The 26,547-nt window shown below is 49.6% G+C and overlaps 2 protein-coding genes across 6 annotated transcripts in view; both read right to left on the reverse strand.

The window, feature by feature from the left end:
• TEX264 (testis expressed 264, ER-phagy receptor) overlaps positions 1-8,354 on the reverse strand; it is a 33,005-nt gene extending 24,651 nt beyond the window's left edge. Inside the window, exons 1-2 of one of the 2 annotated variants that reach the window (XM_054479954.2) lie at positions 8,038-8,354; positions 5,021-5,312 (exon numbers count right to left, since the gene is read on the reverse strand). In XM_054479954.2, the coding sequence (XP_054335929.1) occupies positions 5,021-5,312; positions 8,038-8,120 (375 nt within the window). In that variant the 5' untranslated portion in view covers positions 8,121-8,354. The remainder of the gene's footprint in view (positions 1-5,020; positions 5,313-8,037) is intronic. The other variant, XM_054479956.2, reaches the window with a different exon arrangement.
• A 2,794-nt stretch (positions 8,355-11,148) lies between these two features.
• RAD54L2 (RAD54 like 2) overlaps positions 11,149-26,547 on the reverse strand; it is a 130,368-nt gene continuing 114,969 nt past the window's right edge. For all 4 annotated transcript variants that reach the window (XM_054479947.2, XM_054479945.2, XM_054479948.2 and 1 more), the window contains 4 exons: positions 23,579-23,778; positions 22,072-22,161; positions 19,608-19,700; positions 11,149-17,307 (listed from right to left, as the gene is read on the reverse strand). In XM_054479947.2, coding sequence (XP_054335922.1) covers positions 16,313-17,307; positions 19,608-19,700; positions 22,072-22,161; positions 23,579-23,778 — 1,378 coding nt within the window. In that variant the 3' untranslated portion in view covers positions 11,149-16,312. The remainder of the gene's footprint in view (positions 17,308-19,607; positions 19,701-22,071; positions 22,162-23,578; positions 23,779-26,547) is intronic.

Raw genomic sequence — 26,547 nt, forward strand, 5'->3', positions numbered from 1 at the left:
CAGCAAGGCAGTGCTGAAGTCAGGATTCAAACTCAAGCAGACCAGCTTCAGAGCTGGGCCACACAACCCAGAGGCATCCAGGAGTCCCAGAAATTGGCCCTGGTGAAAGCGGGCTGCACAATGGCTTTTCCCTGCACTGTGCCGCCTCACATGGCCCAGACAACCTGCAGAAGGCTGGGACTAAACCAGAGAGGCAGGCAGGGTCCCTAAAAGTACAAAGTCCCAGTGGCACGAGGTCCTCAGGCAGGACTGGATGTCAAGTGTGACACCCACCTATTAAGAGCTGGCTATTGGGCCATATCATTATCAATTAGCCCCCACAAAACAAAAACCCTGAGGTAGGGATTCTTTTATCCTCATGTGACAGATGAGGAGACATACTCAGACAGGCCAAGTGACTCACCTAAAGTCACACATTGGTTAGCAGTGGAGCCTTGATTCAAACCCAGAAGGGCAAATCCAAAGCCCCTTCCTCTCACACCTCATCTCACCTCACCTCACCTCAAGGACAGTTCTAGTGGGCAGAGAGGAGCTCGTGCTTCCAGACCTGTCCCACATAGTTAACCTGCTGCACAGCAAATGCCTGGACTCCACCTGGCAGAAAATAACCATGGAGTAACCAGGATAGGGGGCAGCCTGAGCCCTCAGGAAACATCCCAGCCCACATTCCCACTGCCTTTGTTGAGGAGGTCAGTCCTGGGAAATCCTACTCCCTCACCCCTTCCCAGGCTCCATCCAAACTAAGTGCCTCCAGGGAGGGCAGGGAGCCTCCTCTCCACACACACTGAGGGAAGAGGGAGTGTCACACAGGCCTACATCAGAACTCTCACCAGCCTCTGTGAGGCTGTGGTCGTGCCAGCCAAATGACCACAGGCCCCTGCAGACCTAGTGGCCCTGGGCCTTGGTTCTCATTGGACTAGGAGAAAGGGGGCTTCGATGGCAGTCTTGTTTACTAAAGGCAGAAGCAAGTACCACCAGTTCCCCAACCCACTCCAAGCCTGGAGCAAACACCACCTCCTAGGTAGTAGATGTAAGCAGCAAATACAGGCCCACTTAGGCCACATAAATTGAGCTAGCTGCCACACCCATCTTGCCCCAGCCAGGCTCCCCATATAAGCAAGCAGGCAGGTTACTTAAGCCCCAAACACAGCAGCGGAGGTGATGGTGGCACAGGGTGGGGCAGGAGGCAGAGAGCCAGCCTGGCAGACAGGATGGGCCCACAGGCACAGTGACAGCAGCCCAGCCACTAGGGCCTGTCCACAGGCCAGAGCTGGCCAGGATCAAGCGAGGCACTCAGGGTCCTCTCAGCTCCTTCCTTCCCCTCCAACACTGAAGGCTCCCAGAGGGACCAGGCCCCAAAAGGGAGCCTGAAGTCACTTTCCAAGCTCCCAGCACCCACCCCAGAAGCAGGGCTGAAGGCAGAGCAGTTTTTCTAGTCAGGACCCTTCCCCAGTCATGCAAGGGCAGTATGGACCAGTGTGTGTAAGGGAGCAGATCTGTGACTGACATCCGCCTACATGTGATCCTTATCTCTGAACTCATCCCCCGTCGCCTGCATATCTTGAAGAGGAATGGCCCACACTCCGTGAATGCTGGGCTCTGAGGTGGGTGAGTACACCCATGAGCCCCTGCCAGGGTCTGTCCACTTCCCAACAGACTTCTTCCCCACCTTCCCATCCCCAACCATGCCAAGGCTTTCAGGGATGGAGAATGGAATCCTTCCTCCTGCCTCACAGGAACCACTCACCCAGACCTGCAGCCTCTTCCCATAAAGGACTCCAGGGCACAAGGCTAACAGCTCCAGCAGCAGCTACTATGAACAGGCCCACAGCAACTGCCACTGTCCAACCTTAGTGGTACCCTTTCTTGTACTACTTCCTGGGTCCACACCCAGCCTAGGTGGGACCAGCCTCCTCCCTGCCCAGCTGAGTACAGGAAGAGGCATGGCTAGGGAGCTGTCCGTCACACCTCATGGGGGTGGGTAGCATCTAAAGCCAGGTGGTATCTCTTACCTGGTTACTCACCACCTCACTCACAGAGCCTGACAGCCTCACTGCCTCCCCACACTCACAGAGAAGCAGGTTCTGGCTCCTGTTGCTCTGGGCTAGGGAAGGACACAGTGGGGGTGGGACACTCAACAGGTCAGCCTCTATTCTCTTTCTCTGAGAACCAGAGCATGTCCCAGGCTGCACACTGCTGGTGGAGGTAGCCTAGGGGGCAAAAAGCTTGGGTTCTCAGCCCACTGCAGGACCAGGATGGGGCCTTTCCTCTAGGCTCCTAACACCCACACACTGGCAGGTCCTGGTCCCCATGGTACCCTAGTGCCCAACACAGAGCCTGGTACAGAGCAAGTGCTCAGATATTTGTTAAATGAAAACAAAAACGTATGAGATCAGTACCTTACTCCTACTATCTGAACCTGTTTCTCCCTCCATAATATGGAGTGTGGACCAGGAGGCCTCAGGTCCTTCCGGACCAGTCTGTGATAGCCACGAGCACCTGAAGCCTGGGGGTCCATGGTTCCCTGAACCTGTTACAATCTCTATCAGGCAGAGAATGCACTGACCAGCTCCCAGAGTAAATGGGGACCCAAGTGTCCCTGAGCCATCCCAGGTGCCAGTGTGTGACCTAGCTCTAAATGGGGACACAGGTGTCTTCCGGACTGACCCAGGACTGGGATGGGCAGGGTCAGAAGGGCCACCTTGACTTGTTCATCATCCTCTGTGCCAGCCAAATGACCACAGCCAGGCCAAGGGTCTAGGTTTGCTCAGTCTGACCTCTCAGCATGTGTTAGCACAAGTGGTTTTCCCACCCATGTTTGTTTTTGTTAAGCATCTGTTGAGGGCTAAGTGCTGGGGTAAATGCCTCACCTATATCACTTAACTCTTCTCAGTCTACTATGAAGCAGGTATTTTATCATTACTCTGCAGACAAGGAAATAGAGGCTCAGAAAGATTGTGTGATATGCCTAAGATCACTCAGCAGGACAGTGATGGGACAGAATCAGAACTTGGGACTGCTAGTCTCAAGGCTGTGCTCTCAGGCCACAGTCCCCCAGACAAGCACCCAAGTCAGACTATGACCAACCAACCCTGGAGACCCAGGGCCCACCCCATGGGGTCCACCACATCTCTGGGAAAGCTGCAGGAGGCAGTGGCCAGGCCAGAATATCCCATGCCAGGCTTCTTCCATCTCACTCTTCCCTAGACCAGCCTCCAGCACTGACCCCAGGGTACCCTGCTGCCTTAGCCCTTTCCCATCCAGGAATTAGCACCTCCAACCCAAGAGGCAACCTGTTGATTCCAGAACAGGCAGACACGCCAATGAGAAGACAGCCAGCTGCAAGGACTCCTCTTGCAGAAGGCTCTGACTGGGCCAGGTGTGGAAGGAGGGGCAGGGGCTTACACAACAGAGCCCTTGAAGGGATGAGGGTCACACATCTGGTCTAGAAGCTCCCCATAGCCCACTGTCTGCCCCATCCCACTCAGGCTCCAGTGCTCCCAACTTCAGTTAGTGCCATCTCCTGGCCATGTGACTGCAAAACCTCAACCAACCCATGTCACCTCTCACCTGGGCCCAGCCCAATCTCTTCTATGGCCTCCTGCCTCATCTCCTTCCCTCCTCCATCTGCCCTTCAGCTAATTTCCTAAAACAAAGGTGGCAAATTGTGCCACACCCTTCTTCTCAACCTGCTGTACTTCCCCACCACCTGGCTGGGCAAACCCTTCCACCTTTCTCCACCCAAGACACGTCTACTAACCACAATTCTCTGGTCATCCCTTGTCTTCAGGCTCTTGCTGTCGCAGTTTTCTTAGCCAAGTACCCCTTCCCAACAAAGCAAAATTCTACTTACGTGAGAAGGCCCAGCTGAAATCTACCCCTTCTCTGAGCCTCCCCAGCAGACTCTTGGCAGCCTCCCTGAACCTACAGCTCAAAGTTCTGTGGATATCAAGCACAGTGTCTTGTTGGAGAATCACTTATGTGGGGCTGACATGTCAGCCACACAGAGCTTCCTGAGGGCAGAGTCAGGTCTGATTCATCTCCAGAGTGTAGGTGTAGAGTAGAACCTGGCACAGAGAGGGAACCAGCACATCCTGTTTCAACTAGTGCCCCAGTAAGCCGGTCAGCACACATTGGGTAGACTGCAGGGCTTGTCCACTTGAGCTCTCCAGGCAAGAAAATCAGAGCTGGGGATTCCAAATGCTTGGTTTGGCATAGCTTAGTAGTAGAGGCTGAAGAACCCTTGACAGAGCTGCCAGCCCATCCAGCTCTGGGCAGCACAACCCCATAGCATAGCAGTAGGTTACATTGGCAAGCTCTGACTCACCATAGGTTGTAAGAACAGCCAGACACCCACAGGGTGCTAGTTAATGCTGGATTAGTTTTTGACTTCAGCATTCTGAACATTCTAAGTAACTCATCTGGCTCCACTAGCCCCCTAGGCCATCTCCCAACTAGGCAGCTTGTGGTCTAAGGAAATGCCATATCACTGGGTTGAGGGGCATCAGAATGGCTGAAGAGGTAAGATTTCAAGCCCCATGCCCAGGGACTGCCCTCTCAGCCCTCAAGGGCCTACAACTATGGCAGAAGAGCTGAGGGATGGAAAGCACAGAAACAGCAAGATGTAACCCCAAAGAGTGGGCAGAATCTGAATGGCCTGGCCTTAGAGCACTGGCCCCAAATGGAGATGGAAGGAGGGATGACAAGAAGAGGAGGCAGGGGACGAAAGTCCTGGCAGAAGCCAGGGATTCATGGTGGTATAGTCCACTGCATTTGGAAATCCACAAGTAGCCATGGGCAAGGGGAACCAGACCTGGGCAAATAGAAAGCCCACAAATGGATGCCGGGAGCAGAAGTCCAGGCTAAATCTGGAAGGCGCTTCAAGCTCATAGAGGAGGGGTCTGCAGGACCAGCTTGAAGATTCTCTCACCCTTTCCTCAGCAACCAAAACTACCCTCCCCAAAGAAGCCCTGGCCCACCAGGTCCATCCATGGGGCAGAACCCCATGGAGGCTCCTTACCATGTGGGGGTTGTCATAGTAGACAGCGATGGAGCGGAGCTTGGGAGAGATGCTGCAGCTCTCGGTGAAAAGCCGCCCAGTCTCACCATAGGGCCCCATGTGGAACTTGTAGGCCACAGTGACGTTGCGGATGGGGGGTGACCCAGCACTCACTTCCACCCCAGCCAGTAGCCCTGAGTACCCGGCAAAGGCCAGCAGCGTCAGCAGCAGTAAGAGAGTCAGGCCCCCAATCAGGCCCAGTAGTAGCAGGTCCGACATGGCTCTGGACCCCCAACACTGCACCTCAAGGCAGCTGCAGAGGAGAAAGAAGGGAGAGGAGGCTGGTAGCCTACTCTGACAATGTGCCCACCTGCCCGCCAACCAGTTCTGGCCCAACCTCCTCAGACCTGCCTTGGGTGCTCTGACCCAGAAAGGGGAGGGGCCAGAGGTGTTTACACAGAGTGACCTAGAAGGGAGCTACAAGGATGACTGAAGACACAAGCCTCTTTATTTCTTAATCGCAGTTGGTGAGGATCTCAGAGCAGCTCTAACTGTCAGCTGGCAGCCCTGGTCACACCTGGGGAAACTGAGTCATAGAGGGGCACAGGAGTGAGTCAGCCAGAGACATACTCCAGGCCCTGACAGGTCTCCCCCAAGATGTACCAGATACCAGCCAGCCTGCCTTTCCTCCACATTACTTCTTCCTCCCCACAGCTGAGCCACGCCACCAGCCCAGCCTCCCCAAGCCTCAGGGACGACTGCCAGAGGGAGGACTGGCAAATGCTAGGGTCCAAACACTTATTAACGAACGGGGAAACCATAAGGAACAGAAACCTGTGAGGGAAAATGTGCCTCAGGAAGAGAATTTCATAAGAAACTCTCCTTTTCTAAGTACATCTGGCCCGCAGGGACCTTGCTATCCAGCAAGCTCACCCATCCAGAACCAGAGGAAAGACCAGAGCAAAACGGCCTGAGCAGGTAGAACAAAGTCCAACACTAAGCTTCCCAGACTTGAACCACCAATGTTAACAAGCTTCATCCCAATTTTCCAGCCCATAGAAGAAACAGTGAGTAGTAAGAGGAAAAGGCTGCTAAAAGGGGAGTCGCACAGCAGGAAGAATTATCCATAAGAGGAAAAGAAGCTGTTCAAGAGCAGGCCCAGGAACATAACACAGAGGCCAGTGTGTGAGCTATTCAAGGCAGGCTGCCTAGGTCTCCAGGCAGCTTGAGGCCAGAGGCCTAACCCTCTTACACAGAGGGCTTGACCTGAGTTGCCCGGCGAGGGGGAAAAATCACAGCCCAGAGAAGACTGTTTAAAGAGGAAGGGAGCCATGTGACCCACTGGGGGGACATTCCCACCCCAATTATTTAAAAGTAATATTTAACATTTAAAAGGTTTTGAAGCTAAAAAGGCCACACTGCAACTTTGTGGAAAACTTAGCTCTGTGGAATTATTTCTTCCCTGTGGGTGCTGGGTGTTGATTTTACGCTAAAAAAAAAATTGTCTTTGGAGTCAATGAGCACACAGTATTTGCTCACAAAGAGGCAAAGTAAATTTCTAAACTTTCGGTGTCAAGAAATTGAGGTGTTGTCCACTAGTCTCACCCATCTATGCTTCTACCCAACAGTATCTCTTTCTTTTCTGCCTGTCCTACTCATCTTGTCTCAAGTAACTTTCATTCCAATTTTCTTTGATAATGATGACAAGTCTTCCACTGAACGCTTACTATACGCCAGGCACTGTCTAAATGTTGAAACAAGCTACTTCATTTGTCTTCAAAGCAATCCAAAGAGGTAGGTAAGGCTAAAGGTTCAAGTGGTTAGAGGTTAAGAGACTTGCCCAAGGTAACACAGGTATTAAACAGAGCCACGTGGACCAAAATGCAGGCAACACAAGCCCAGACAGTCTGACTCCAGCCCCTCATCTCCACTTTCTCTCTCCTCTCTGGTGACTGGCTTCCAAAAAGGCTCCAGCATTAAATCCTTGTTGGACATCTCTGAGCCCAAAGCTGGAAAACTCTCAGCATCTAGGCCCCCACTTGCCTTGGGAATGACAAGCCCTCACCCTGATCTGCCATCTCAGCTGAACAATTCCTGTCTCCTCAAGGAAACTTAGTATCTACCCTTCTCTTCCTCTCACTTCCCAAAATGCTCAGAAAACGAAAAAAAAAAAAAAAAAAAAAAAAAAAGCACCTGGGGGTCTCAGAGCCTCAGTCGGCATGTGGAGAGGTAACATGAATTTCCCCTATATTCAAGAGAAAAGGAAGAAGGTCTGGGAGCTCACCTGAAATGCCAGGCTCACTTTTAGTAACTGCTGGCATGCAGTGCGGCAGGGGCCGAGCGCTCCAGTGCTGGGAGCTGAAAGAACAGTCACCCCTGCCCAGGAAATAACCACTGAGCCAACCATCATGCCCTGATTACCCTCCTCAGGGAAAGCCTACCGGTGCCTCTAAAGCACTCTCGTCCCATTCTCAAACCCCTTGTGGAAATCAGAAGCCAAACCTAGCTTTACAATGTCAGGGCTCTTCGCTAGAGCTCTGGTCACGCCCCTCTTCCTGGAGGACTCCAACCACACTTGACGCCCAGAAACTGCCGCTGCCGCTGACCTTGGGCAGACTGCGCCCTCCCTCTAGCCTCGGTTCCCCCTCCGCTCAGAGGCCCGGGATGGACGCGTGCGGCCGGTGCCGGCCAGCCTCAGGGAAGGCTGCGCCCAGCCATCTTCCTGGTGCCGCTCACGCGCGCGGCGGCTGAGGGCCGGGCCCTTAAACGGCCCCCGTCCTGGGCTAAACTTCGGTGCTAGCAGAGGGCGGGAGGACTATGGTGGGTGGGGGGCCGCCGCCTCCCACTTTCGGATTCCAGCCCCTGCTCATCCCGGGCCTCGCCTATTTACTCAGAGCCTTTCTCTTCGCCCACCTCCTCACGGAGCCCCACGCACATCTGTAACTTAAAGGACGCTAAAGTTTGCAACCCAGGCTGCGAGGCGCGGCCTTGGGGGACGGGGGCGGAGTTAAAACGCGACTCGCGCCTCTTTCCCTCACCTCCACGGCCCCGGGGCATGCCCTGCACCGGTGGCCGCGGCAGTGGGCTGCCCGGAAGAGTAGGGGCTGCCCCAAGGTCGCATCCAGGCCCTCGGACCCGGCCGAGGCCAGCTGTGGGCAAGACAAGATGCAAAGAGCGGCCCGGGCCGCGGGGGTCACGGAGGGGACACGGGGAGTCCTGAGGTCGCGCTAGGGCGGACACGGGGGTCCCAGACCTACGCCCCAGCGGGTATGCCTCTTCTCTTGCCCGGCCCTCACCTCAGCAGCCGCCCGCTGCGGACGCCGATCCGCGCAGGCGGCTCAGGGCTCGGTTACGGAGCCTGCGCGCGCCCGCCGTGCACGCTCGCTCCGCCCCCTCTCGCGACGGGACGTGGCCGTGGCCGTGGGCGCGTGCGCGCGGGACCCGGAGGGCGGAGGCCTGCCCCGCCCCGTCTCCATGGCAACGGGCGTGTGCCCAGCCCCAGCGATGGCTGCGGCGGAACCCACGGCGTACCTTCCCGCCTCCAACAAACTATGCGGTTGCTGAGGTTGATTTAGCAACACCCCAGGGCATCTGGATTGGCATGAGCACCACAATGACAGCCTGGCCCAGGCTCGGGTACGGGAGGCAGCCCAGTGACCCGCAGTAGAGGGCCAGGCTGGGGACCAGGGAGCTGGGGCTGAGGAGAATTTGTACAGGCTAGGGAGGTGCAGCACAGCAGTATCAGCCTCTGGCATTTGTACCACCTTTAGTCCTGCCACTTTCTCTCACTGTGGCTTCGCAACAGACTTAGGAACCAAGCAAGGCATAGGTGAGGAAGCTGAAGCCCAGTCTGGGCTCGCGGAAGAAACTGGTGGATCCAACCTCTGCATAGCGCAAATATCTGCTTCCTGCCTCCACCCACCCATTCCCACTTCCGTGAGTATATTCATCCATCCAACACTTATTATTACTCCTTGCCAGGACAGTTCTAGGGGCTGGGGATGGAGTGAACAAAACCAAGGTTCTGCCTTCCTGGAGTTCACGTTCCATGGGAATGCCCTTCTTCCAGGCTCCTCCCTCAGTGCCCGGGTTGTGGCTGGGGGAGGCTGGTCTACCTTTGTGGTTTAGCGGTAACTTACGTGATTCCCACGTCAAGTGTAAGCTCCTTGATGATTGGTTCAATCTTCACCTCAAATTTCTGAGGACCTACAAACTACAAAGCACTCTTCTAGGGGCCCAAAGATAAAACGCTCCCCTCGTGAAAATCCCGGACTTTTGGTGGGAGGTAGGGAAGGTGACAACTATGCTCATAAGCTTGGCTACAAGACCGGCGAGGCCAAGAGCTACTTTGGTATCCTGACAAGGACTGATGTTTGGGAGGGGATCCAGCAGATGGGAACACCACGAAGGTGGTGGTGGGAAAAGTCAGCAGTCACAGGGTGGTTCACCTTGTGGATCCCACTACTGCACCAGCAAAGAGCAGGCTGGGCACACAGAGGCAGTCAAAATCCCAGCTTCCTTTCCCTCTGCTTCACATTCTTCCTTCCGCAGGCAGGGGAGTTTGAACCTTATCCACAGGGCCAAGCCTCTCCCAGCCCTCTAGGCAAACTGGCAGAACAGGCAGGTGGCCCCTCACAGGCACTCCGGGCTGGGCCAGTGCAGGTCGCAGCAGTTGTTTTACCTATGAACATCAAGCACATGGTCAAACCCTCAGCTTAGGTGCCCCAGGCAGGCAGGCTACACACTTGGAAGCATTTCTTTTGACACAAGGAGCAGCCATGGCCTGGGTTCAGAGACTGACAGCCTCTGCCTGCAGGGTCTGCGTGGTCGTTTCTTCTGCTTCTCAGAAGGTGGTGAGCTTTTCCCAGGAAACCATTATAAGGAAGTGCCCATTCTTTATCTTGTTCTCTCTGCTCACTTCCCTTAGCCTGATTGGGGAACTCTAGAGCCCCACATCAGAGTTGAACATGTGCCTCAGGAGCTTCAGCACCTCTTTTGTGGAAGGAGAGTCCGCTGGTGACTGGGGCTGCAGGCCATGACATCAGCCTGCCCAGCTTCACCTCAGGCTGCTTCCAACAGTGCCAAGTGAAGTCGCTTGGCAGGATCCCTGCAAGGCAGCGGCTGGCCACCAGGAGGCAGCAGCCTACTCTGCAAGGCACTTTCTTCATTCCAACCCCTTGTAACAGGTCTGAGGAAACCTGTTCGCCCAGCCATGTACTGCAACCATCCTCCACTCCCAATCTTATCTCCCAATAGCACAGATTCCCCTATCATGAGTCCAGACTTGGCCTTCATCTCCTCTTGCCTTCCTCTGTCCAAGGAATCACTACAGAGATTCTTTCTCTATCCTTCTTTGTAAATTTCCAGAAAATTGTTTCCCCAGGTGGCCCCTCACAGGCACTCCGGGCTGGGCCAGTGCAGGTCGCAGCAGTTCTTTTACCTATGAACATCAAGCACATGGTCAAACCCTCAGCTTAGGTGCCCCAGGCAGGCAGGCTACACACTTGGAAGCATTTCCTTTGACACAAGGAGCAGCCATGGCCTGGGCTCAGAGACTGACAGCCTCTGCCTGCAGGGTCTGCGTGGTCATTTCTCCTGCTTCTCAGAAGGTGGTGAGCCTTGAAGAAATTAAACAGGAAGCTGGAGTAGACTGTCCCTTCTTTCCCTCACCTCTCACACTCCAAAGCTCTGGTTAACTCTGTGGGCCAGTGGCTAGATTCCCCAACACGGATGACAATTAGAGAATACACATGCAATAAGAATGCTTTCGCTGCCACCAGCCACTCACAGACACACCATCTCCCACCCTCTGAAGGCATTGTGCCCAATCCCCAGCCACTCACTGTCTAGTCAGTGCTGCCCCTGCAGCACTTGCCTTGGCTGAGGACCAGCTAGCTTCAAGCCACTCTGAAGTCAGCTTGCTGTTTCCCCTGGAGCCTGGTAATACATCCTTCTTCAGGTGAACAAAAGCAGAAAAAGCCCAGCGAACCCCACTGCAACAAAGAGCCTGCCAGCAGTCTTCCTTCTGTTCCTGCCTATCTCACCACCCAAGGGCTATCCCAGAGCCCACTATGTTCTAAGATCTATTCCTTTCACCACCACCCAGCCAAACAGCTATCCAGACAATTCCTCGATCAAACAACACTGCCTTCTTGAGTTTAAATTTTATTTTACAAAAAGAGAAATAAAGAAAACTGATAGGCAGTTATACTGACTTACAATTGTTCTGTTTGCTTTTTTTTAAAAAAGTGACATGAAACACAAGTAAAAATAAATACGTCATAGAAACAGCCAGTTGCCCAGTCTCTGGGGCAGGAGCGCCTGCCCTGCTGAGAGGAGGGAAGCCCATGATCACACCAGCAGCTGGATCACCCAGCCACGGATGCTCCTCAAAGCCAGGCACAGGTCCCAGGCCTCAGGGGCGTCCTGAGGAAAGAAGACGGAAAACCAAAGCCAGGTGCCAGGACCCTGGGGCCACCTCATTATCCCCTACTCCTCCTGGCAGCAGTCTGGTCTTAGTGGTTATCCATAGCGACCCCCCTTAACCCACCTGGACCCTCTTCCCCTGACCTCTCTGAAGATGGTACAAGGGAAAAACCTGTCTTGGGCAGGCTGGGGGGGATTCTTCTGGTGAGTCCCCAGCCCACCCTGAGTAACACAACCAGGTAACAGTCATTTTACACCCAGGTGCACATGAGCACAGCACACACACACACACACACACACACACACAAACACACACACAGCTGGGCTGAGCTCTCTTCCAGGGAGGGTCCTGGGTCCAGTCACAGTATGAGGTCCTCTCTCTTCTGAATATCATCCCAGTAGTGGCAGCAGAGAGTACCCAAACCTCCCCAAGCCCTCTGCATTGCAGACACTGCAGCCTGCTTGGCTATCCCTCCGCAACACACTAGATTACTATGTCAAATAGACCCGCAAAAGGGAAAGGTGCACACTCAGGTCCCTGAAGAGCAAAGAAGTTGGACACTGCCTGCTCAAGAAGTTCATCGTTATAAGACTCAGGTATTCATAAAAGGCCTAGGGCCAAGCTAGTAGCACAGAAAAGCCGTTAAAGGGATCACAGCAGAATACACAGGGCAGAAGAGAAGAGTTGGCAGCAGGGGAACGGAGTCTGAAGGTGACCAATGGAGAGCACAGCATTCTCAGTCCTTGAGGTGCTGATTCCTAGGAGTAGTCAGCAGAGGGTCAGAACATCTCCCGGGGGTCCTTTTGGGGAAGGATGACTTCACTTAGTTTTGGGGGTGAAGAGCCACTGAGCTGGGTGCACAGAAGGCCATGGCTCAGAAGGGAAAGACTGATCTTCTGAGAAATCAAAAGGAAGTGGGGGCCAGGAGCAGTGGCTCACGCCTGTAATCCCATCACTTTGGGAGGCCAAGGCGGGCAGATCACTTAAGGTCAGGAGTTCAAGGCCAGCCTGGCCAACGTGGTGAAACCCCATCTCTACTAAAAAATACAAAAATTAGCTGGGCGTGGTGGTGTGCACCTGTAATCCCAGCTACTTGGGAGGCTGAGGCAGGAGGATCGCTTGAACCCGGGAGTGGAGGTTGCAGGGAGCCAAGATCACACCACTGCACTCAAGCCTGGGTGACAGAGCAAGACTCTGTCTCAAAAAAAAAAAAAAAAAAAAAAAGTGGGAAGCAGAAGGTAATATCCAGAACACTAGTAACAAGGAATGTAAAGCCCCCAGAAGACCTTCCCCATGGGATGAGGACTCAATTTCAGAGCAATGCCAGGTTTGAATAGACTGACACAGAGGGCCCTTCTCTGCTGACAACTTTGGGAGTGATGGTCCTACCCAGGCCACTTAAGTTTGGCTAAGTGTTTCAACCAATCTGCAAAACTTTACCCCAGCACTTTGCTTCCTGCTCCTGAATTGAGAAATTTCATATTTAGTTGTGAATCACAAGCATATAGAGACTCCACACACTAATTCCTAGGGAAGAAAGCTCCAAGGACCAGATAGAATTATCCTTAAATCAGGAGATGATGAGATACATGCCTAAAAAGCATAATTCAAAGGGGTGTGGACTTCATAGATATCCAATCTAAAGAAAATGATATGACCCAACATGGTTCACTTCCTTTCTTAAATAGCTACTTTGTCCCTGTTCAATTTTTATCTACAAATACATTAAGAAAAGGAAATCAAGCATCACTATAAATGGTAAACCTCAATCATTAAGTAGTACTGTGTTCCCCAGGCTGACAACTTGGCTAAACCAGATGAATGGGGCTTGAGAGGCCCTTGAAAACATTCCATGGAAGGCAATGGTAAGGGAAAATGCCTAGGCCTGATTTTCTGCCCTCCCTCTTATCACCAGCCACCCTACCCCCCTCAGGCCTGGATAATGGGTGGAAGACACCACCAAGTGTTTATGATCAAAGAAACTATAAAACATGGTTCTTAGGCTCTGAGATACTTCCTGCTTCCCTCACAAACATGCTTATGTTTGGTGTGCATGCACATTTGCCTACCAGCACATATAAAGAGACAGCGGAAAAGTCAGAAGTGTTTTCAGGTTCTTTAAAAAAAAAAAAAAAAGTAAAAACCATGGACCTGGTAGCACTCCAATTTCCCATGATTCCAGCCCCAACCCCTCTACACAATAGAAACTGCACATATAAAAGAAAGCCTTCTCTAGTCAGGTCAGCCTCCCAGAATGACGGCCTCTGCTGAGTAGAAGCAAGACCCAGTCCCTGGAACACTGGATAGACAGTAGGCATGTGCTGCCTCTCAGAATACCCATTTACTTTCTGTCAACTTCAAAAGCCAAGCCCATCCCTCCAGGGAATGGTTTCAGTTCCCGGCTGGGAAGGTTTCCGGATTCTTGGAGGCTAGTACAGTGATTTCCTAGAAGTGAACACAGAAATACCCCCTTCTCCCGACAACACACACACACAGACATACACGTGCACACACGCATCTCTGGGATCCCAGTGCTCCAGGGCCTGAGAGGCATGAGTGTAACCCAGGTTCTGAGTGTGTCCTATAAATTGGAGATTCAGTCTAACTCACTCCTACTGCACCAGCCTCAACCTGAGAGCCCACTCCAACTGAGTCCCTTCACCATCCATTCTTGGGATGCATCTGAAAGAGAAAGCACTGGTTGGAACTGCTATTTTTAAATTATTAAAATAATTTGCATAGCTAAATTGTAGATCTAAGGCTTCCATGAGTAGAAGAGTTAAGTGTCTGGCAGGGTGCTTATGAAAACACAAAGCTTCTTAAGTTCCACTTTTGGTGTTATTGGACAGCAGACAAACACACATATACACATGCACCGCATCCATCATCTGCTTGTGTCTTCTCTGAGGATAATACCCCAGAGTCTGCTAAGGCCCTCCAAAGATGGAAATGGGCTGGTCAGAAGAGCTGCAGGAGCTACTACTGGGATGACCTGACTAAGCTGCCTTCTGGGCTGGAAGAGGCAGGTACAGCACTTGCCCATTAAGGAGGGAGCCATGGGTAAGTGATAAAGCTTTAAAGCCAAAGTTTGTTCATCATAAAGAACTGTCTGGCAAAGTCTTGGGGTGGGGGATACAGAGGGGGTGGGGACACCAGTAGGAAGACAGCCAGTGTTTATGCTTAAGGACTAGACGACCCTCCCCTGGCAATGGCAATAAGGGGAGACCCAGAATGACTGGCGTGTTCTTTTAAGATAAAATCCAGACTTAGGGCTCCTACAGAGAAAGGGCTCCTCCATGTTCCTTCAAAGATGGAGGCAGCAGACACCAGGCCTACATGGACCACCTGAAGACATTTTCTAACAAGAAATCAAGTCCGTCAACCCAGCAACCACCTATCCACAGCTTCACTATTCAGCATAGAGAGCCAGCCTCTAACGTCATCCCAGGAGGACATAGCTCCAAATCTGGGATCTCTTACTTCCCAATTGCAAACTCCATGATCACAACTTTCGATTTCTGTGGAATGAGTCCCACCCTCCACTAACTATCCAGTCTCAGGATTCCCTGATCTTCCTGAAAAGCCATCTCTCAAAAATATAGTTGTTTAATCCAAACCTTGGTCAAACCTAACTCTTTCCCTGGTCAATTTACCATCCATCCAGGATTGTTTTTCACCAGTGGCTATAGGGTCTGGGATATCTTAAAACTTCCCTTTCTATCACCTACCCTCCTTACCCCTAACCTCCCCCCACTCCCAAATAAACAAGACACATGAAAACTCCAAGTAATAAATAATTGCCCATAAGAAATAAATTAACATGGAGCTCTCTAAAGGGGAAGGAAAGGAACAGGAAAGACTACCAGGATAGGCAGCGGGGGGCTCAGTTCTACCCTGGTGAAAAATGTATTTTCCAGCCACAACTCTGTGACCTTTCATTCACGTACTGCAGTGCTTCTCCCTCCCAGCCTCTGCACACAGACAACCTTCCACGCTGGAAAGGGACAGCTGCTCAGAGATAGCCACTGGGGTTAAGAGACATAGATTGGTAATGCCCATTTTCTCTCATGAATTTCCCCAAATTCTCACACAAATGTGGCTCTGAAAACCAGGGACTTGAGTTAGCTGGGCCTTCTCTTCACCCATCCAGAAGGAAACGTGATTTCCATGGCTCTTCTGGGCTCACCCTGATGTTCATACTAATAGGTGCCATGAACCACCAAACTGACTTCCATTTAAAGAAAGATAAATTCATTTTTCAGTTTCCCTCTTAGTTCTTCCCTCCCTCCCCTCCCACCTTCACCCCTGCTCTGTTCCATACATACACATACAAAATAAACATACACACACACACTCACAAACACACATACCTGGTCAGCTTCCTTCCCACCCCCTAAAAAGACCCCACTTCACATGGGGTCACAGTCTGCTCCCCCTACCCACCCTCCTTCTCTCACTCATTCTCCCTCCCTTCACTCCCCTCCCCAGGCCAAGCTAAGTCACCTAGTAAGGCAGCTCTCTTGGGAAAGAATGTTCCCAAAGACAGAAATGGGATGTGCGCTTCTACACTCAGATGGGCGAGCAAGCAAGCAGACAGCATAAGCAAGGCAGGAAGGAAAAGAGGCTGCACTGCCCCTCCATCCCTGTTTTGGGTCCCTGATTTCCCGCTATTGCTGCTCTGTTGGACTTTTTTTTTTTTTTTTTTTTTTTTTGCCTCTTTTGTTAAACAGCAACAGAGCTCTGCCACTTTGGCCAACCACCCTCCTTTGTCCTCTTTCTTTTCCCTCCTGCCAAGTGTCCTAGTCTCAAAAAGTCTAAATCACTGCCTTCCAGCTTGGTGGGCAACCTGCTGGGGGCCCCAAGTGAGGTGGGAAGGGGCTCCCTAGCTATTTCCCAGTGACCTCTATCACATCATCGTCTTTATCCTCATCATCATTGGAGCTGAACCCCACCTCGGCAACCTCATGAGAGTCAAATGGAGGCACCTGGGACCGAAGGAGGCCACCAGCTGGGTAGCCTGCATGTGGGGACATGTAGCCTGGATAGATAGACATGCCCCGCGAAAGGTTGCTGGGCAAGACAGGAGAAGGAAAAGGCGCAAACATCCTCGGCTCGGACAGGAGTGGCTGTGAGAATGGGAGTGAATAGCTGGGTAGCATCCCTGGCACAGAAGGGTTGAGCATGAAGGAGGGGTTGCTGGCAGTGACTGAGGTAGCCGTGGAAGAGGAACTGACGGGGCCTGCTGGCACCAGAGGGTCAGTAGTCACTGGAAACACCAGGCGGGCATCTGCCAGCAAATTGGACAGCTGGTAGTAGGAGGGGGTACTGCCCATAAACAGGGAGTTCTCCCCAGCCTGGGAGGTGAAGGGGGTGGTGAGGTTATGGTTTAAGGAGACGGGTGGCATGGCAAACCCGCCAGAGACTGGATACCCGTGTTCATACGGCTGCACGGGGGCTGGCAGATGACCCTTCCTGGACCGCCGGCGGGATGACTCCTGGGCAGCAGGTGGTGTGGCCAACTTTCGCTTATGGCCCCTTAAGTCCAGCACTGGGTGCCTGTCACCACAGGGCTGGCCAGTCACCAAGAGGGAACTATTGAGGCAATGACCCCCTAGTCGAGGCTCAGTTCCGAGAGCTGTCCCGGGAACAGCACTGCTGTCCATAAGTTGGGCCGGGGGGCCAGGCAGGGCGGCATTGGTGCTTGGGGAGCTCTGACGGGATTCCCGGGCAGCAGCCACATCTGCATACTGCTGAAGCTCACTGATGATCTCTGGGCTGTCAGGAGAGACGGGCCTGGCCAGCCCCTCAGGGTCGGGGGCTTTGGGTGATGAGGCACTGTGTCTGCCGTTGCTTGTGGACTCGCAAGAAGGTCCCTGGGAACCTGGGGACAAAATGTAGTTAACTGAGAACCAGAGTGGCCAGGGAGAGAAGAAGGGTAAAGCAGCAAACTCTATTAAAAAAAAATCCTGTCCTGTAGTCCCCAAAATTCTAATAGTTTGATGTCTGAACAACATCACCCAGTCAACCTTTTCCAGTTACAAAGAAAGAAATTCTCTGATCCCAGAAATAAGTCTATCTATGACAAGGCATGTAACTTTTCTGCACCCCAGTTCCCCAAACTGTAAAACTATACCAAAATGAATCCTATGAGATAAGGGATATGAAACACTAAGAGATCATTCTTAAAACTAGTCAAACTTTTTCTGGCAGTAAGAGACAGTCAGTGATCAATGTGGGGGAAAGAGGAAAATCAAGCTAAAAAGCAGTTCATTCTGATTTGAAAACAAAACAAAATCCATAGCTATGAAAGACAACTGGGACAAATGGGAAATCTCAATTTTGGAATACTAGGTAATTTTATGGAATCGTTAGCTTTCTTTAGTGTAATAATGATATTGTGGCTAGGAACAGAATATCTTTAATCTTAGCAGATGCATGTTGAAGTACTTAGAGATAAAATGACATGATGAAAAACATGACATGATATCTTTGACTTACGAATGACTCAAATAATAGAAAGGGAGGGAGAGAAAGAAGAAGGTTTATGAAAACTAACAATCATTAAATCTAGGTGCAGGGTATATGGGTGCTCATGGTGCTATTTTTCAACTTTTCTGTATGTATAAAAATTTGAAATTTCCATAAAACAAAGCAGGGAACAAGAGCATTCTAGCCCTCTAGCATTCTAGCTCAGGCGTGGGAGGATAAATGAGAACCACTCCCACTGAGGGGAACTTGGCAAGAGTTCTTAACACTGTTCATGTGCCACACACACACCCTTTGACCTGGCAATCCCACTTTAAGGAACATATCCTATAGATATAACCACCTCTGTGAAAAAGCACTGTCAGTGATGGTGGAGTAAAATAATCAAAATGTATGCTGACAGGGAATTAATTAATACATTGTGTTATAGCTCATCCTGTGCGAACCTTCAAGAAGACATATCTAGAAGAAATGAGAAGGAATAAACTATTACTGGTGAGTGAAAAAAGGAGTAAATAGTATTTTATGGTATGTTAGCATTTGTTTTAAAAATACAAAGAAAATTGGCTGGGCATGGTGGCTCACACCTGTAATACCAGCACTTTGGAAGACCGAGGTGAGTGGGTCACTTGAGGTCAGGAGTTCGAGACCAGCCTGGGCAACATGGTGAAACCCCATCTCTACAAAAAATGCAAAAATTAGCTGGGTATGGTGGCACGCACCTGTAATCCCAGCTAATCAGCTAATCAGGAGGCTGAGTCAGAAGAATCGTTTGAACCTGGGAGGCGGAGGTTGCAGTGAGCTGAGATTGCACTACTGCACTCCAGCCTGGGTGACAGAACGAGACTCTGTCTCAAAAAAAAATAAAATAAAAATAAGGAGGAGCAATGGATGGCTGCGACCATGGTGGAGGAAAAGCTTATGGCCTGGCATGGTGGCTCACACCTGTAATCTCAGCACTGTGGGAGGCCGAGGTGGGCGGATCCTGAGGTCAGGAGTTCGAGACCAGCCTGATCAACATGGTGAAACCCCATCTCTACTAAAAATACAAAAGTTAGCTGGGCGTGGTGGCACGCTCCTGTAATCTGAGCTACTCAGGAGGCTAAGGCGGGAGAATCACTTGAACCTGGGAGGCAGAGGTTGCAGTAGCCGAGATTGCACCATTGCACTCCAGCCTGGGCAACAGAGCGAGACTCTGTCTCAAAAAAAAACAAACAAAAAAAAAACAAAAAGGCTGGGCGTGGTGGCTCATGCCTGTAATCCCAGCATTTTGGGAGGCTGAGGCGGGCGGATCATGAGGTCAGGAGATCGAGACCATCCTGGCTAACACGGTGAAACGCCGTCTCTACTAAAAATATAAAAAAAAAATTAGCCGGGCATGGTGGCAGGTGCCTGTAGTCTCAGCTACTCGGGAGGCTGAGGCAGGAGAATGGCATGAACCCAGGAGGCAGAGCTTGCAGTGAGCCAAGATCGAGCCACTGCACTCCAGCCTGGGCGACAGAGCGAGACCCTGTCTCAAACAAACAAACAAAAAAGAAACAAAAAAAAACTTACTTTTCACTTTACCTCTTTTTGTACATTCTCAACTGTGAACCATGTACATATTATCTATTCACATAATAAGTTAATACCTAACCAAAACAAAGCAAACAAATGTTGTTTGAAAAGTAAAATGGAAAGTAAAAGCCATCACACCTGAGGCAGCCATCCGACCATCTTCAGGAACCTTTGGTTTGCCAGTTGCCCGGACAGCAAAGATCCGTCCATCACTGGTACGGATGTACGTCCCTAGGAATAGACACGAAGAAGACAGTTAGAAGCAGACATACAATACAGCCAACCCTGGGAAACTCCAGGCTATGCGCCATGGGCTTGTAAATAGCTATACAATTAGGTATACCATCTCCCAAGACCCCTGAAATAAGGAGTGGGGTGACTGAGCTATGGTCTCATAATTATTCATTTATTTCACAAACATTGATTACATGACTACCATCTGCCAGGCATTGTTCTAGACACTAGAATGCACAAGGCAGAAAAAGGCCCTGTCTCATGGAGCTTAGTCTCTAGAGAGGGAGACAGAGACTTGACAGAGACTTACACCAGAAAATATCAGGAAGGGTTCAATGCAATGAAGAAGTAAATAAGGTGCTACAAAAGAGAGTAAGTTGGCATCCTATGTTCCCAGGCACTCTGGCCCAGGTTCTCCTCTTGATCTGGGAGGAAGAAGCCTTACTGCTTCAATATCCTGTCTCCCCTAGTAGGAATAATTCAAGAAAGACCTGCATTCTATTCCCACAAGGCACTAATCTATCTTCTCTTCAGCCTTGCGTATGTCATTTGATCAACCTCCTCGAATGTCAGTGCTGCCTTTAGGCCAGGAGTTGGCAAACTTTTTTACAGGAGCCAGATAGTTTTTGGGCCGGGCACAGTGGCTCACACCTGTAATCCCAGCATTTTGGGAGGCTGAGGCGGGAGGATCACAAGGTCAGGAGATCAAGACCATCCTGGCTAACACGGTGAAACCCTGTCTCTACTAAAAATACAAAAAATTAGCCGGGCGTGGTGGTGGGCGCCTGTAGTCCCAGCTACTCAGGAGGCTGAGGCAGGAGAATGGCATGAACCCGGGAGGTGGAGCTCGCAGTGAGCTGAGATCACGCCACTGCACTCCAGCCTGGGCAACAGAGCGAGACTCTGTCTCAAAAAAAAAAAAAAAAAACAAGAGCCAGATGGTTTTTGTAAGAGCTTTATAAGCCATAAGGTCTCTGTTGTAACTCCTCAATTCTGCTGCTGTAACACAAAAATAGCTTGGCATGACTGTACTGCAATAAATCTTTATGGACACTGAAATGTAAAATTCATATAATTTCACATCATAAAATATTACTCTTTTGATTTTTTTTCAACCAATTGAAAATGTAAATTTTCAATGTAAAACCCATTCTTATCTTGCAGATATTATAACAGGTAGCAGGCCAGATTTGGCCCATGGGGCACAGAGTTTGGTGACCCCAGCTATAAACTAGGAAGACAGCAGTAAAGGGGGCTGGGTTCTAGACTAGGAAGAATCCAGTAAGGAGGCTGGGAATGGTGTTTTCTGTGAGTCTGGGTATTTCATGGCACTTTTTCCCTAACCTCAAAGGTACTCTAACCCAATAGAAGCTAGGGAAAAATCTGCTTACTGAACAAAAAGTCTCAAAGAGCCTCACACAATCATGGGACTTATTTAAAGGCTAATATGTAAAACAGGCTTGGATAGAAGACGTGGGTGCAGAAAAGAGGGGAAAAAAACAGGCTTAGATTGTGTCTCAACACTGTTTAGCCCAGCTTTTTTATTCCACCAATCTCATATCCCTCTGTAAGGAGGACAGAGGCAGATGTGGACTTTTTAAATTACCATATGCAAAAATTCTATCATGCAACCCATGTGTAATTCATCCACATAATACATATCCTATCGGGGACCCCCCACCTTGCTCCAAGCAAGTGGGTAAATGTATGTAGGCTTATAACCCATTCCACTGCTCTTTCCCTCCAATTTTGGTCTCCTTGTGTCTACTTGTCCCATCCCAAGATTCTCATAAAAATGACAATAAGGGCCGGGTACGGTGGCTCACGCCTATAATCCCGGCACTTTGGGAGGCCCAGGTGGGCGGATCATGAGGTCAAGAAATCGAGACCATCCTGGCCAACATAATGAAATCCCATCTCTACTTAAAAAAAAAAAAAAGGACAAAAATTAGCTGGGCGTGGTGGCACATGCCTCTACTCCCAGCTACTTGGGAGGCTGAGGCTGAAGAATTGCTTGAACCTGGGAGGTGGAGGTTGCAGTGAGCCGAGATCGCGCCACTGCACTCCGGCCTAGCGACACAGCGAGATTGCGTCTCAAAAAAAAAAAAAAAACAAAAAACAGGCAGCGAGATACAGAAATGTAGGGACCCTAATTTCCTTCTTTTAAACCACTGACTAATATCCTATGGGCTCAACCCAACTCCCCTAAGCTCCTACAAATGCTATTTTCTCATTCAGTTCCTGAATGTGACATCCTAATGGGATGATTCCTATGACCCGTCTAGCTCAAGTCATATGTATTTATTCTTCTTCCCAGCCCAGCACTCTCAACCAAAGGCAGGGAACAGGTCCTTGGTCAGGCTCTTACCTTTTGTCCCACGGATGATGTGGATACTCTCACCAGCGTTAATTCTTGCCTGTACATCTGTGGAGCTGTTGAGTCCAGGAATAACAATATCTAGGAAAAACACAGATCTTAAATTTAGATTGCATGGGGCCTGACTGAAGGAGGGGGGAAAAATTGCAAAGTCCCACATCTACCCCAGTTCTTCATTGGTTTCCCTACAGCCTCTCAGTGGGGCAGAGGTCCAGAACCAAGGAAGGTGAAGCAAGCAGGATCTTTCACAATTATCTAAACAAAGAATACTATGAAAACAGGAACCTTGTCAGAAATCTGAGCTGGTCATCGTTGCAATCAATTTCCCTTGATTTAATTAGAAATTCATAGTTTTTGGTGTGAAAAATGTTTTAGTTTAGATGGTTGTTTCTATGTATTTTTTTCCTCTTCCCCAAACTGTTTGCACGTATCTGCACCACATCACTTTAGGCTCCAAAAATGGCCTAATCTTCTTCCTTGCTGGCATTACCCCACACCTGGGAAACAGTATTTTCGAGAATTAGTAGATAATAGAATTATAAGGGGCTCTCTTTTTCTTCTCATTTGTTTCAAATTTTTTACTTAGAAAAATCACTTAAGATATTTTCATTAAAATTTATATATTGGCTGGGTGCAGTGGCTCACACCTGTAATCCCAGCACTATGGGAGGCCAAGGCAGGTGGATTGCCTGAGCTCAGGAGTTCGAAACCAGCCTGGGCAACATGGTGAAACCCCATCTCTATTAAAATACAAAAAAGTTCACCGGGCATAGTGGCGCACGCCTGTAATCCCAGCAACTCGGGAGGCTGAGGTGGGAGAATCACTTGAGCCTGGGAGTGCAGTGAGCCAAGATCGTGCACTCCAGCCTGAGCGACAGAGCAAGACTCCATCTCCAAAAAAAAATAAATAAATAAATTTATATATTATAAATATTGCTAAATAACAAGATAAAAAACAGGATCACAAAATGTTTTCCTTCCTAATCATACTGAATCACAGAACCAGCTCCTGGAGTGGATGGGTTGGCTACCTGCCACCACTGCTGACTGGCCCACCATGCTCAATTTATATCAAACTCGCAAAGGTAGACACAAGTGACAATTCAGGTCTTCTAATTATGTACAAAGGTTGACAGCTGTCTTTTATACCCAGATGGCTCTACAATCAGGCAGGGCTCAGCATATTCACACCTCTATAAGAACCTGAGACCAACCCTGTATTCCAGTGACATTTCCACAATTCCTGCAGTGCTCAGAGTCTATCTTACCCACCAAACCCAAGAAAACCCAGTTATGTGTTGCTATTCTTAAGATATTTCACTAGAATCCAAATTCCTCAAGACCAGGGACTGTTGTCTTCCCTATTCCCTATTTTTTACCAAGAGTGCCAAGTATAGTAAGACCAGAAATACAAAAGGTGTTTAATAGATACTTCCTAAATGAACAAAGTAATTTTAAAAGGGACAGCAGCTCTGCCACAGAACCCAGGAGTTCCCACCTGTCGTGGTGACCACCTTCTGCACAAGGACTCCCGCACGCTGCAAGTAGTTGATCGGAAAGTTCATGGATGGATTTGTGCTGGAGGCAGAGCTTACACTGCCTCCCAATGGGACATGCCGGGGCATCATGGGGATGGGGGTGGACTGCACAGGACGAACACTGGCCACAGGCTTTTCATCACCCTTCAAAGTTGGCTGCCTGTAAGAGAAAGACAAGGACACTAAAAGAGTTTGGCAGAACAACTGTTACCTTTCTCCAAAGGCTACAGAGCCTTTCTAGGCTGCCCCATTCTATACCATCAGTTGAAGCTCAGAGAAGGATCAGAAGAATCTGCAGGGTCTGGTCAATTCAAAAGGAGACCAGAAGGCAGGACTCAGTTGCAGCAAAAGAGGCACAGGGATAAAGTCTGTCAAAGTCTAAGGAAAATCAGATGTTGGTGGAATAATACTTTCTGGACATGGGAGACAATATTTGCTCCTCTAGAACCTGGACTATCTACATTAGGAGTTAGTTCCTAAAGGGAAGTCAGGAAGCTGTCAAGATGCAATAAGGCAGGAAAAGTTCTCCAGACCACAGCGTATGTTAAGTTGAGATGGGCAGAATTTTCCCCACTCACCCACAGAAAAAGGGCCATGTAACGACACATGTTTAGGTGATCCTAAAAAATAGTCTGTTCCAACTTTAAACATCTTTACTTTCTCTCTGAAACCTCGAGTCTTAATAAGTAATATAGACACCTCTCTCTCTCTCTTCTGCATTACTTTTCATTGAGTTCCTCCTAGCTCCAGCCTGGACCAACCCTCAAAGTGCCCCTCCAGTCATGACAACAACAAAAGCAGCAGCCACCAAAGCAGTGTGTACAAAAGCCAGGCTTCTACTGATTTAAGATTTTTGAAAAGTCCCTGTCTACAAGCTTTCTGAAGTCTGCATCTTTCGTCTTTGGGCCTGGAGGGGGGAAAAAAACCCTTAGACTGTTATGTTCTTCCTCATCTGACTGAAGATTGGCACATAAAATAACACTTTTATACCACTCTGCTGTTGGAGCGGGTCTGCATGACGCCTCAATCACATTGCTCTTAGGTTTTTAAAGGCCCCTTTGGTCAGCCCCTTGGTCCCTGTGGACCTCCAAGTTCCCAGATGGGCCCCAGATCTGTGCTATCTGGCCTGTTTCCCCAGTGTCTTCCTAGGATGGTTTGGCAGGAGTTAGAGGCCCTGGTCAGGTATCAATGTAACAGAAACCCAGCCCAAGCCCCATACCCTGCAGGGGCTAAGACTAAGAATTTGGGTAAGAAGTGTTCCTCACATGTACCCATGTGGATTAAAAAAACTCAGCAGGATCATGAACTCATCAAATGCTGTGAGAAGTTGGTGCCCCCATAGGGCCAGAGCTAAGCCAGAAACAAAGCTGACATCTCCTTATAGCTAGTCTGGACCATTTGTCACATCTTCTCTCCATGTGGCTTTTCTCTCACTGGGCTCAGGTTTAGTCCACTCCTGATGTTACACAGAAAAGCCCAAAAAAGAGGGGGAAAAAAAGAGGGAGGAACGGGTAGAGGAAAAGAGAAGAGACCATTCCTGAGCAATATTATCTTGGGAAATGACAGAAATAAAGCCTGAAAGTTTTGAAAGAGAGTGACTTTCTCTTTTGAGATTGAGTCCCACTATGTTGCCAAGGCTGGTCTCCAATTCCTGGACTCAAGCGTTTCTCCCACCTCAGCCTCCCGAGAGGCTGGGACTACAGGTATGTGCCACCATGTCTAGTAAGAAAGTGACTTTCTACTTGAAAGTATCTTCAATTTGCTATACAAACAGCAACAAATGGCCAGGCATGATGGCTTATGCCTGTAATCTCAGCACTTTGGGAGGCCAAGGCAGGTGGATCACCTGAGGTCAGGAATTCAAGACCAGCCTGGCCAACATGGTGAAACACAGTCTCTACTAAAAATACAAAAAATTAGCCAGGCGTGGTGGTGTGCACCTATAATCCCAGCTACTTGGGAAGCTAGTGGAGGAGAATTGCTTGAACCCAGGAAGTGAAGGTTGCAGTGAGCCGAGATCGCACCATTACATTCCAGCCTGGGCAACAGAGTGAGATTCTGTACCCCACCCCCAAAAAAGAGAACAAATCCACTCATAAAAATCAATGTCTTACCTAAAACCTTACATGAGACTTATTTGGCAAGTTTTCCAAAATTTCCTTTGGAACCTCATTTGTCAAGTTTTTTTGTTTGTTTGAATTTTATTATACTTTAAGTTCCAGGATACACGTGCACAACGTGTAGGTTTGTTACGTATGTATACATGTGCCACATTGGTATGCTGCACCCATTAACTTGTCATTTAACATTCGGTATTTCTCCTAATGCTATCCCTCCCCCATCCCCCCATACCATGCCAGGCCCCAGTGTGTGATGTTCTCCGCCCTGTGTCCAAGTGTTCTCTTTGTTCAATTCCCATCTATGAGTGAGAACATGCAGTGTTTGGTTTTCTGTCCTTGTGACAGTTTGCTGAGAATGGTGGTTTCCAGCTTCATCCATGTCCCTACAAAGCACACGAACTCATCCTTTTTTATGGCTGCATAGTATTCCATGGTGTACATGTGCCACATTTTCTTAACCCAGTCTATCATTGATGGACATTTGGGTTGGTTCCAAGTCTTTGCTACTGTGAATAGTGCTGCAATAAACATACATGTGCATGTGTCTTTATAGTAGAATGATTTATAATCCTTTGGGTATATACCCAGTAATGGGATGGCTGGGTCAAATGGTATTTCTAATTCTAGATCCTTGAGGAATCTCCACACTGTCTTCCACAATGGTTGAACTAGTTTACAGTCCCATCAACAGTGTAAAAGCGTTCCTATTTCTCTACATTCTCTCCAGCACCTGTTGTTTCCTGACTTTTTAATGATCATCATTCTAACTGGTATAAGATGGTATCTCATTGTGGTTTTGATTTGCATTT

The sequence above is a fragment of the Pongo pygmaeus genome, chromosome 2, assembly GCF_028885625.2.
Source record: "Pongo pygmaeus isolate AG05252 chromosome 2, NHGRI_mPonPyg2-v2.0_pri, whole genome shotgun sequence".
Lineage (NCBI taxonomy): Eukaryota > Metazoa > Chordata > Mammalia > Primates > Hominidae > Pongo > Pongo pygmaeus.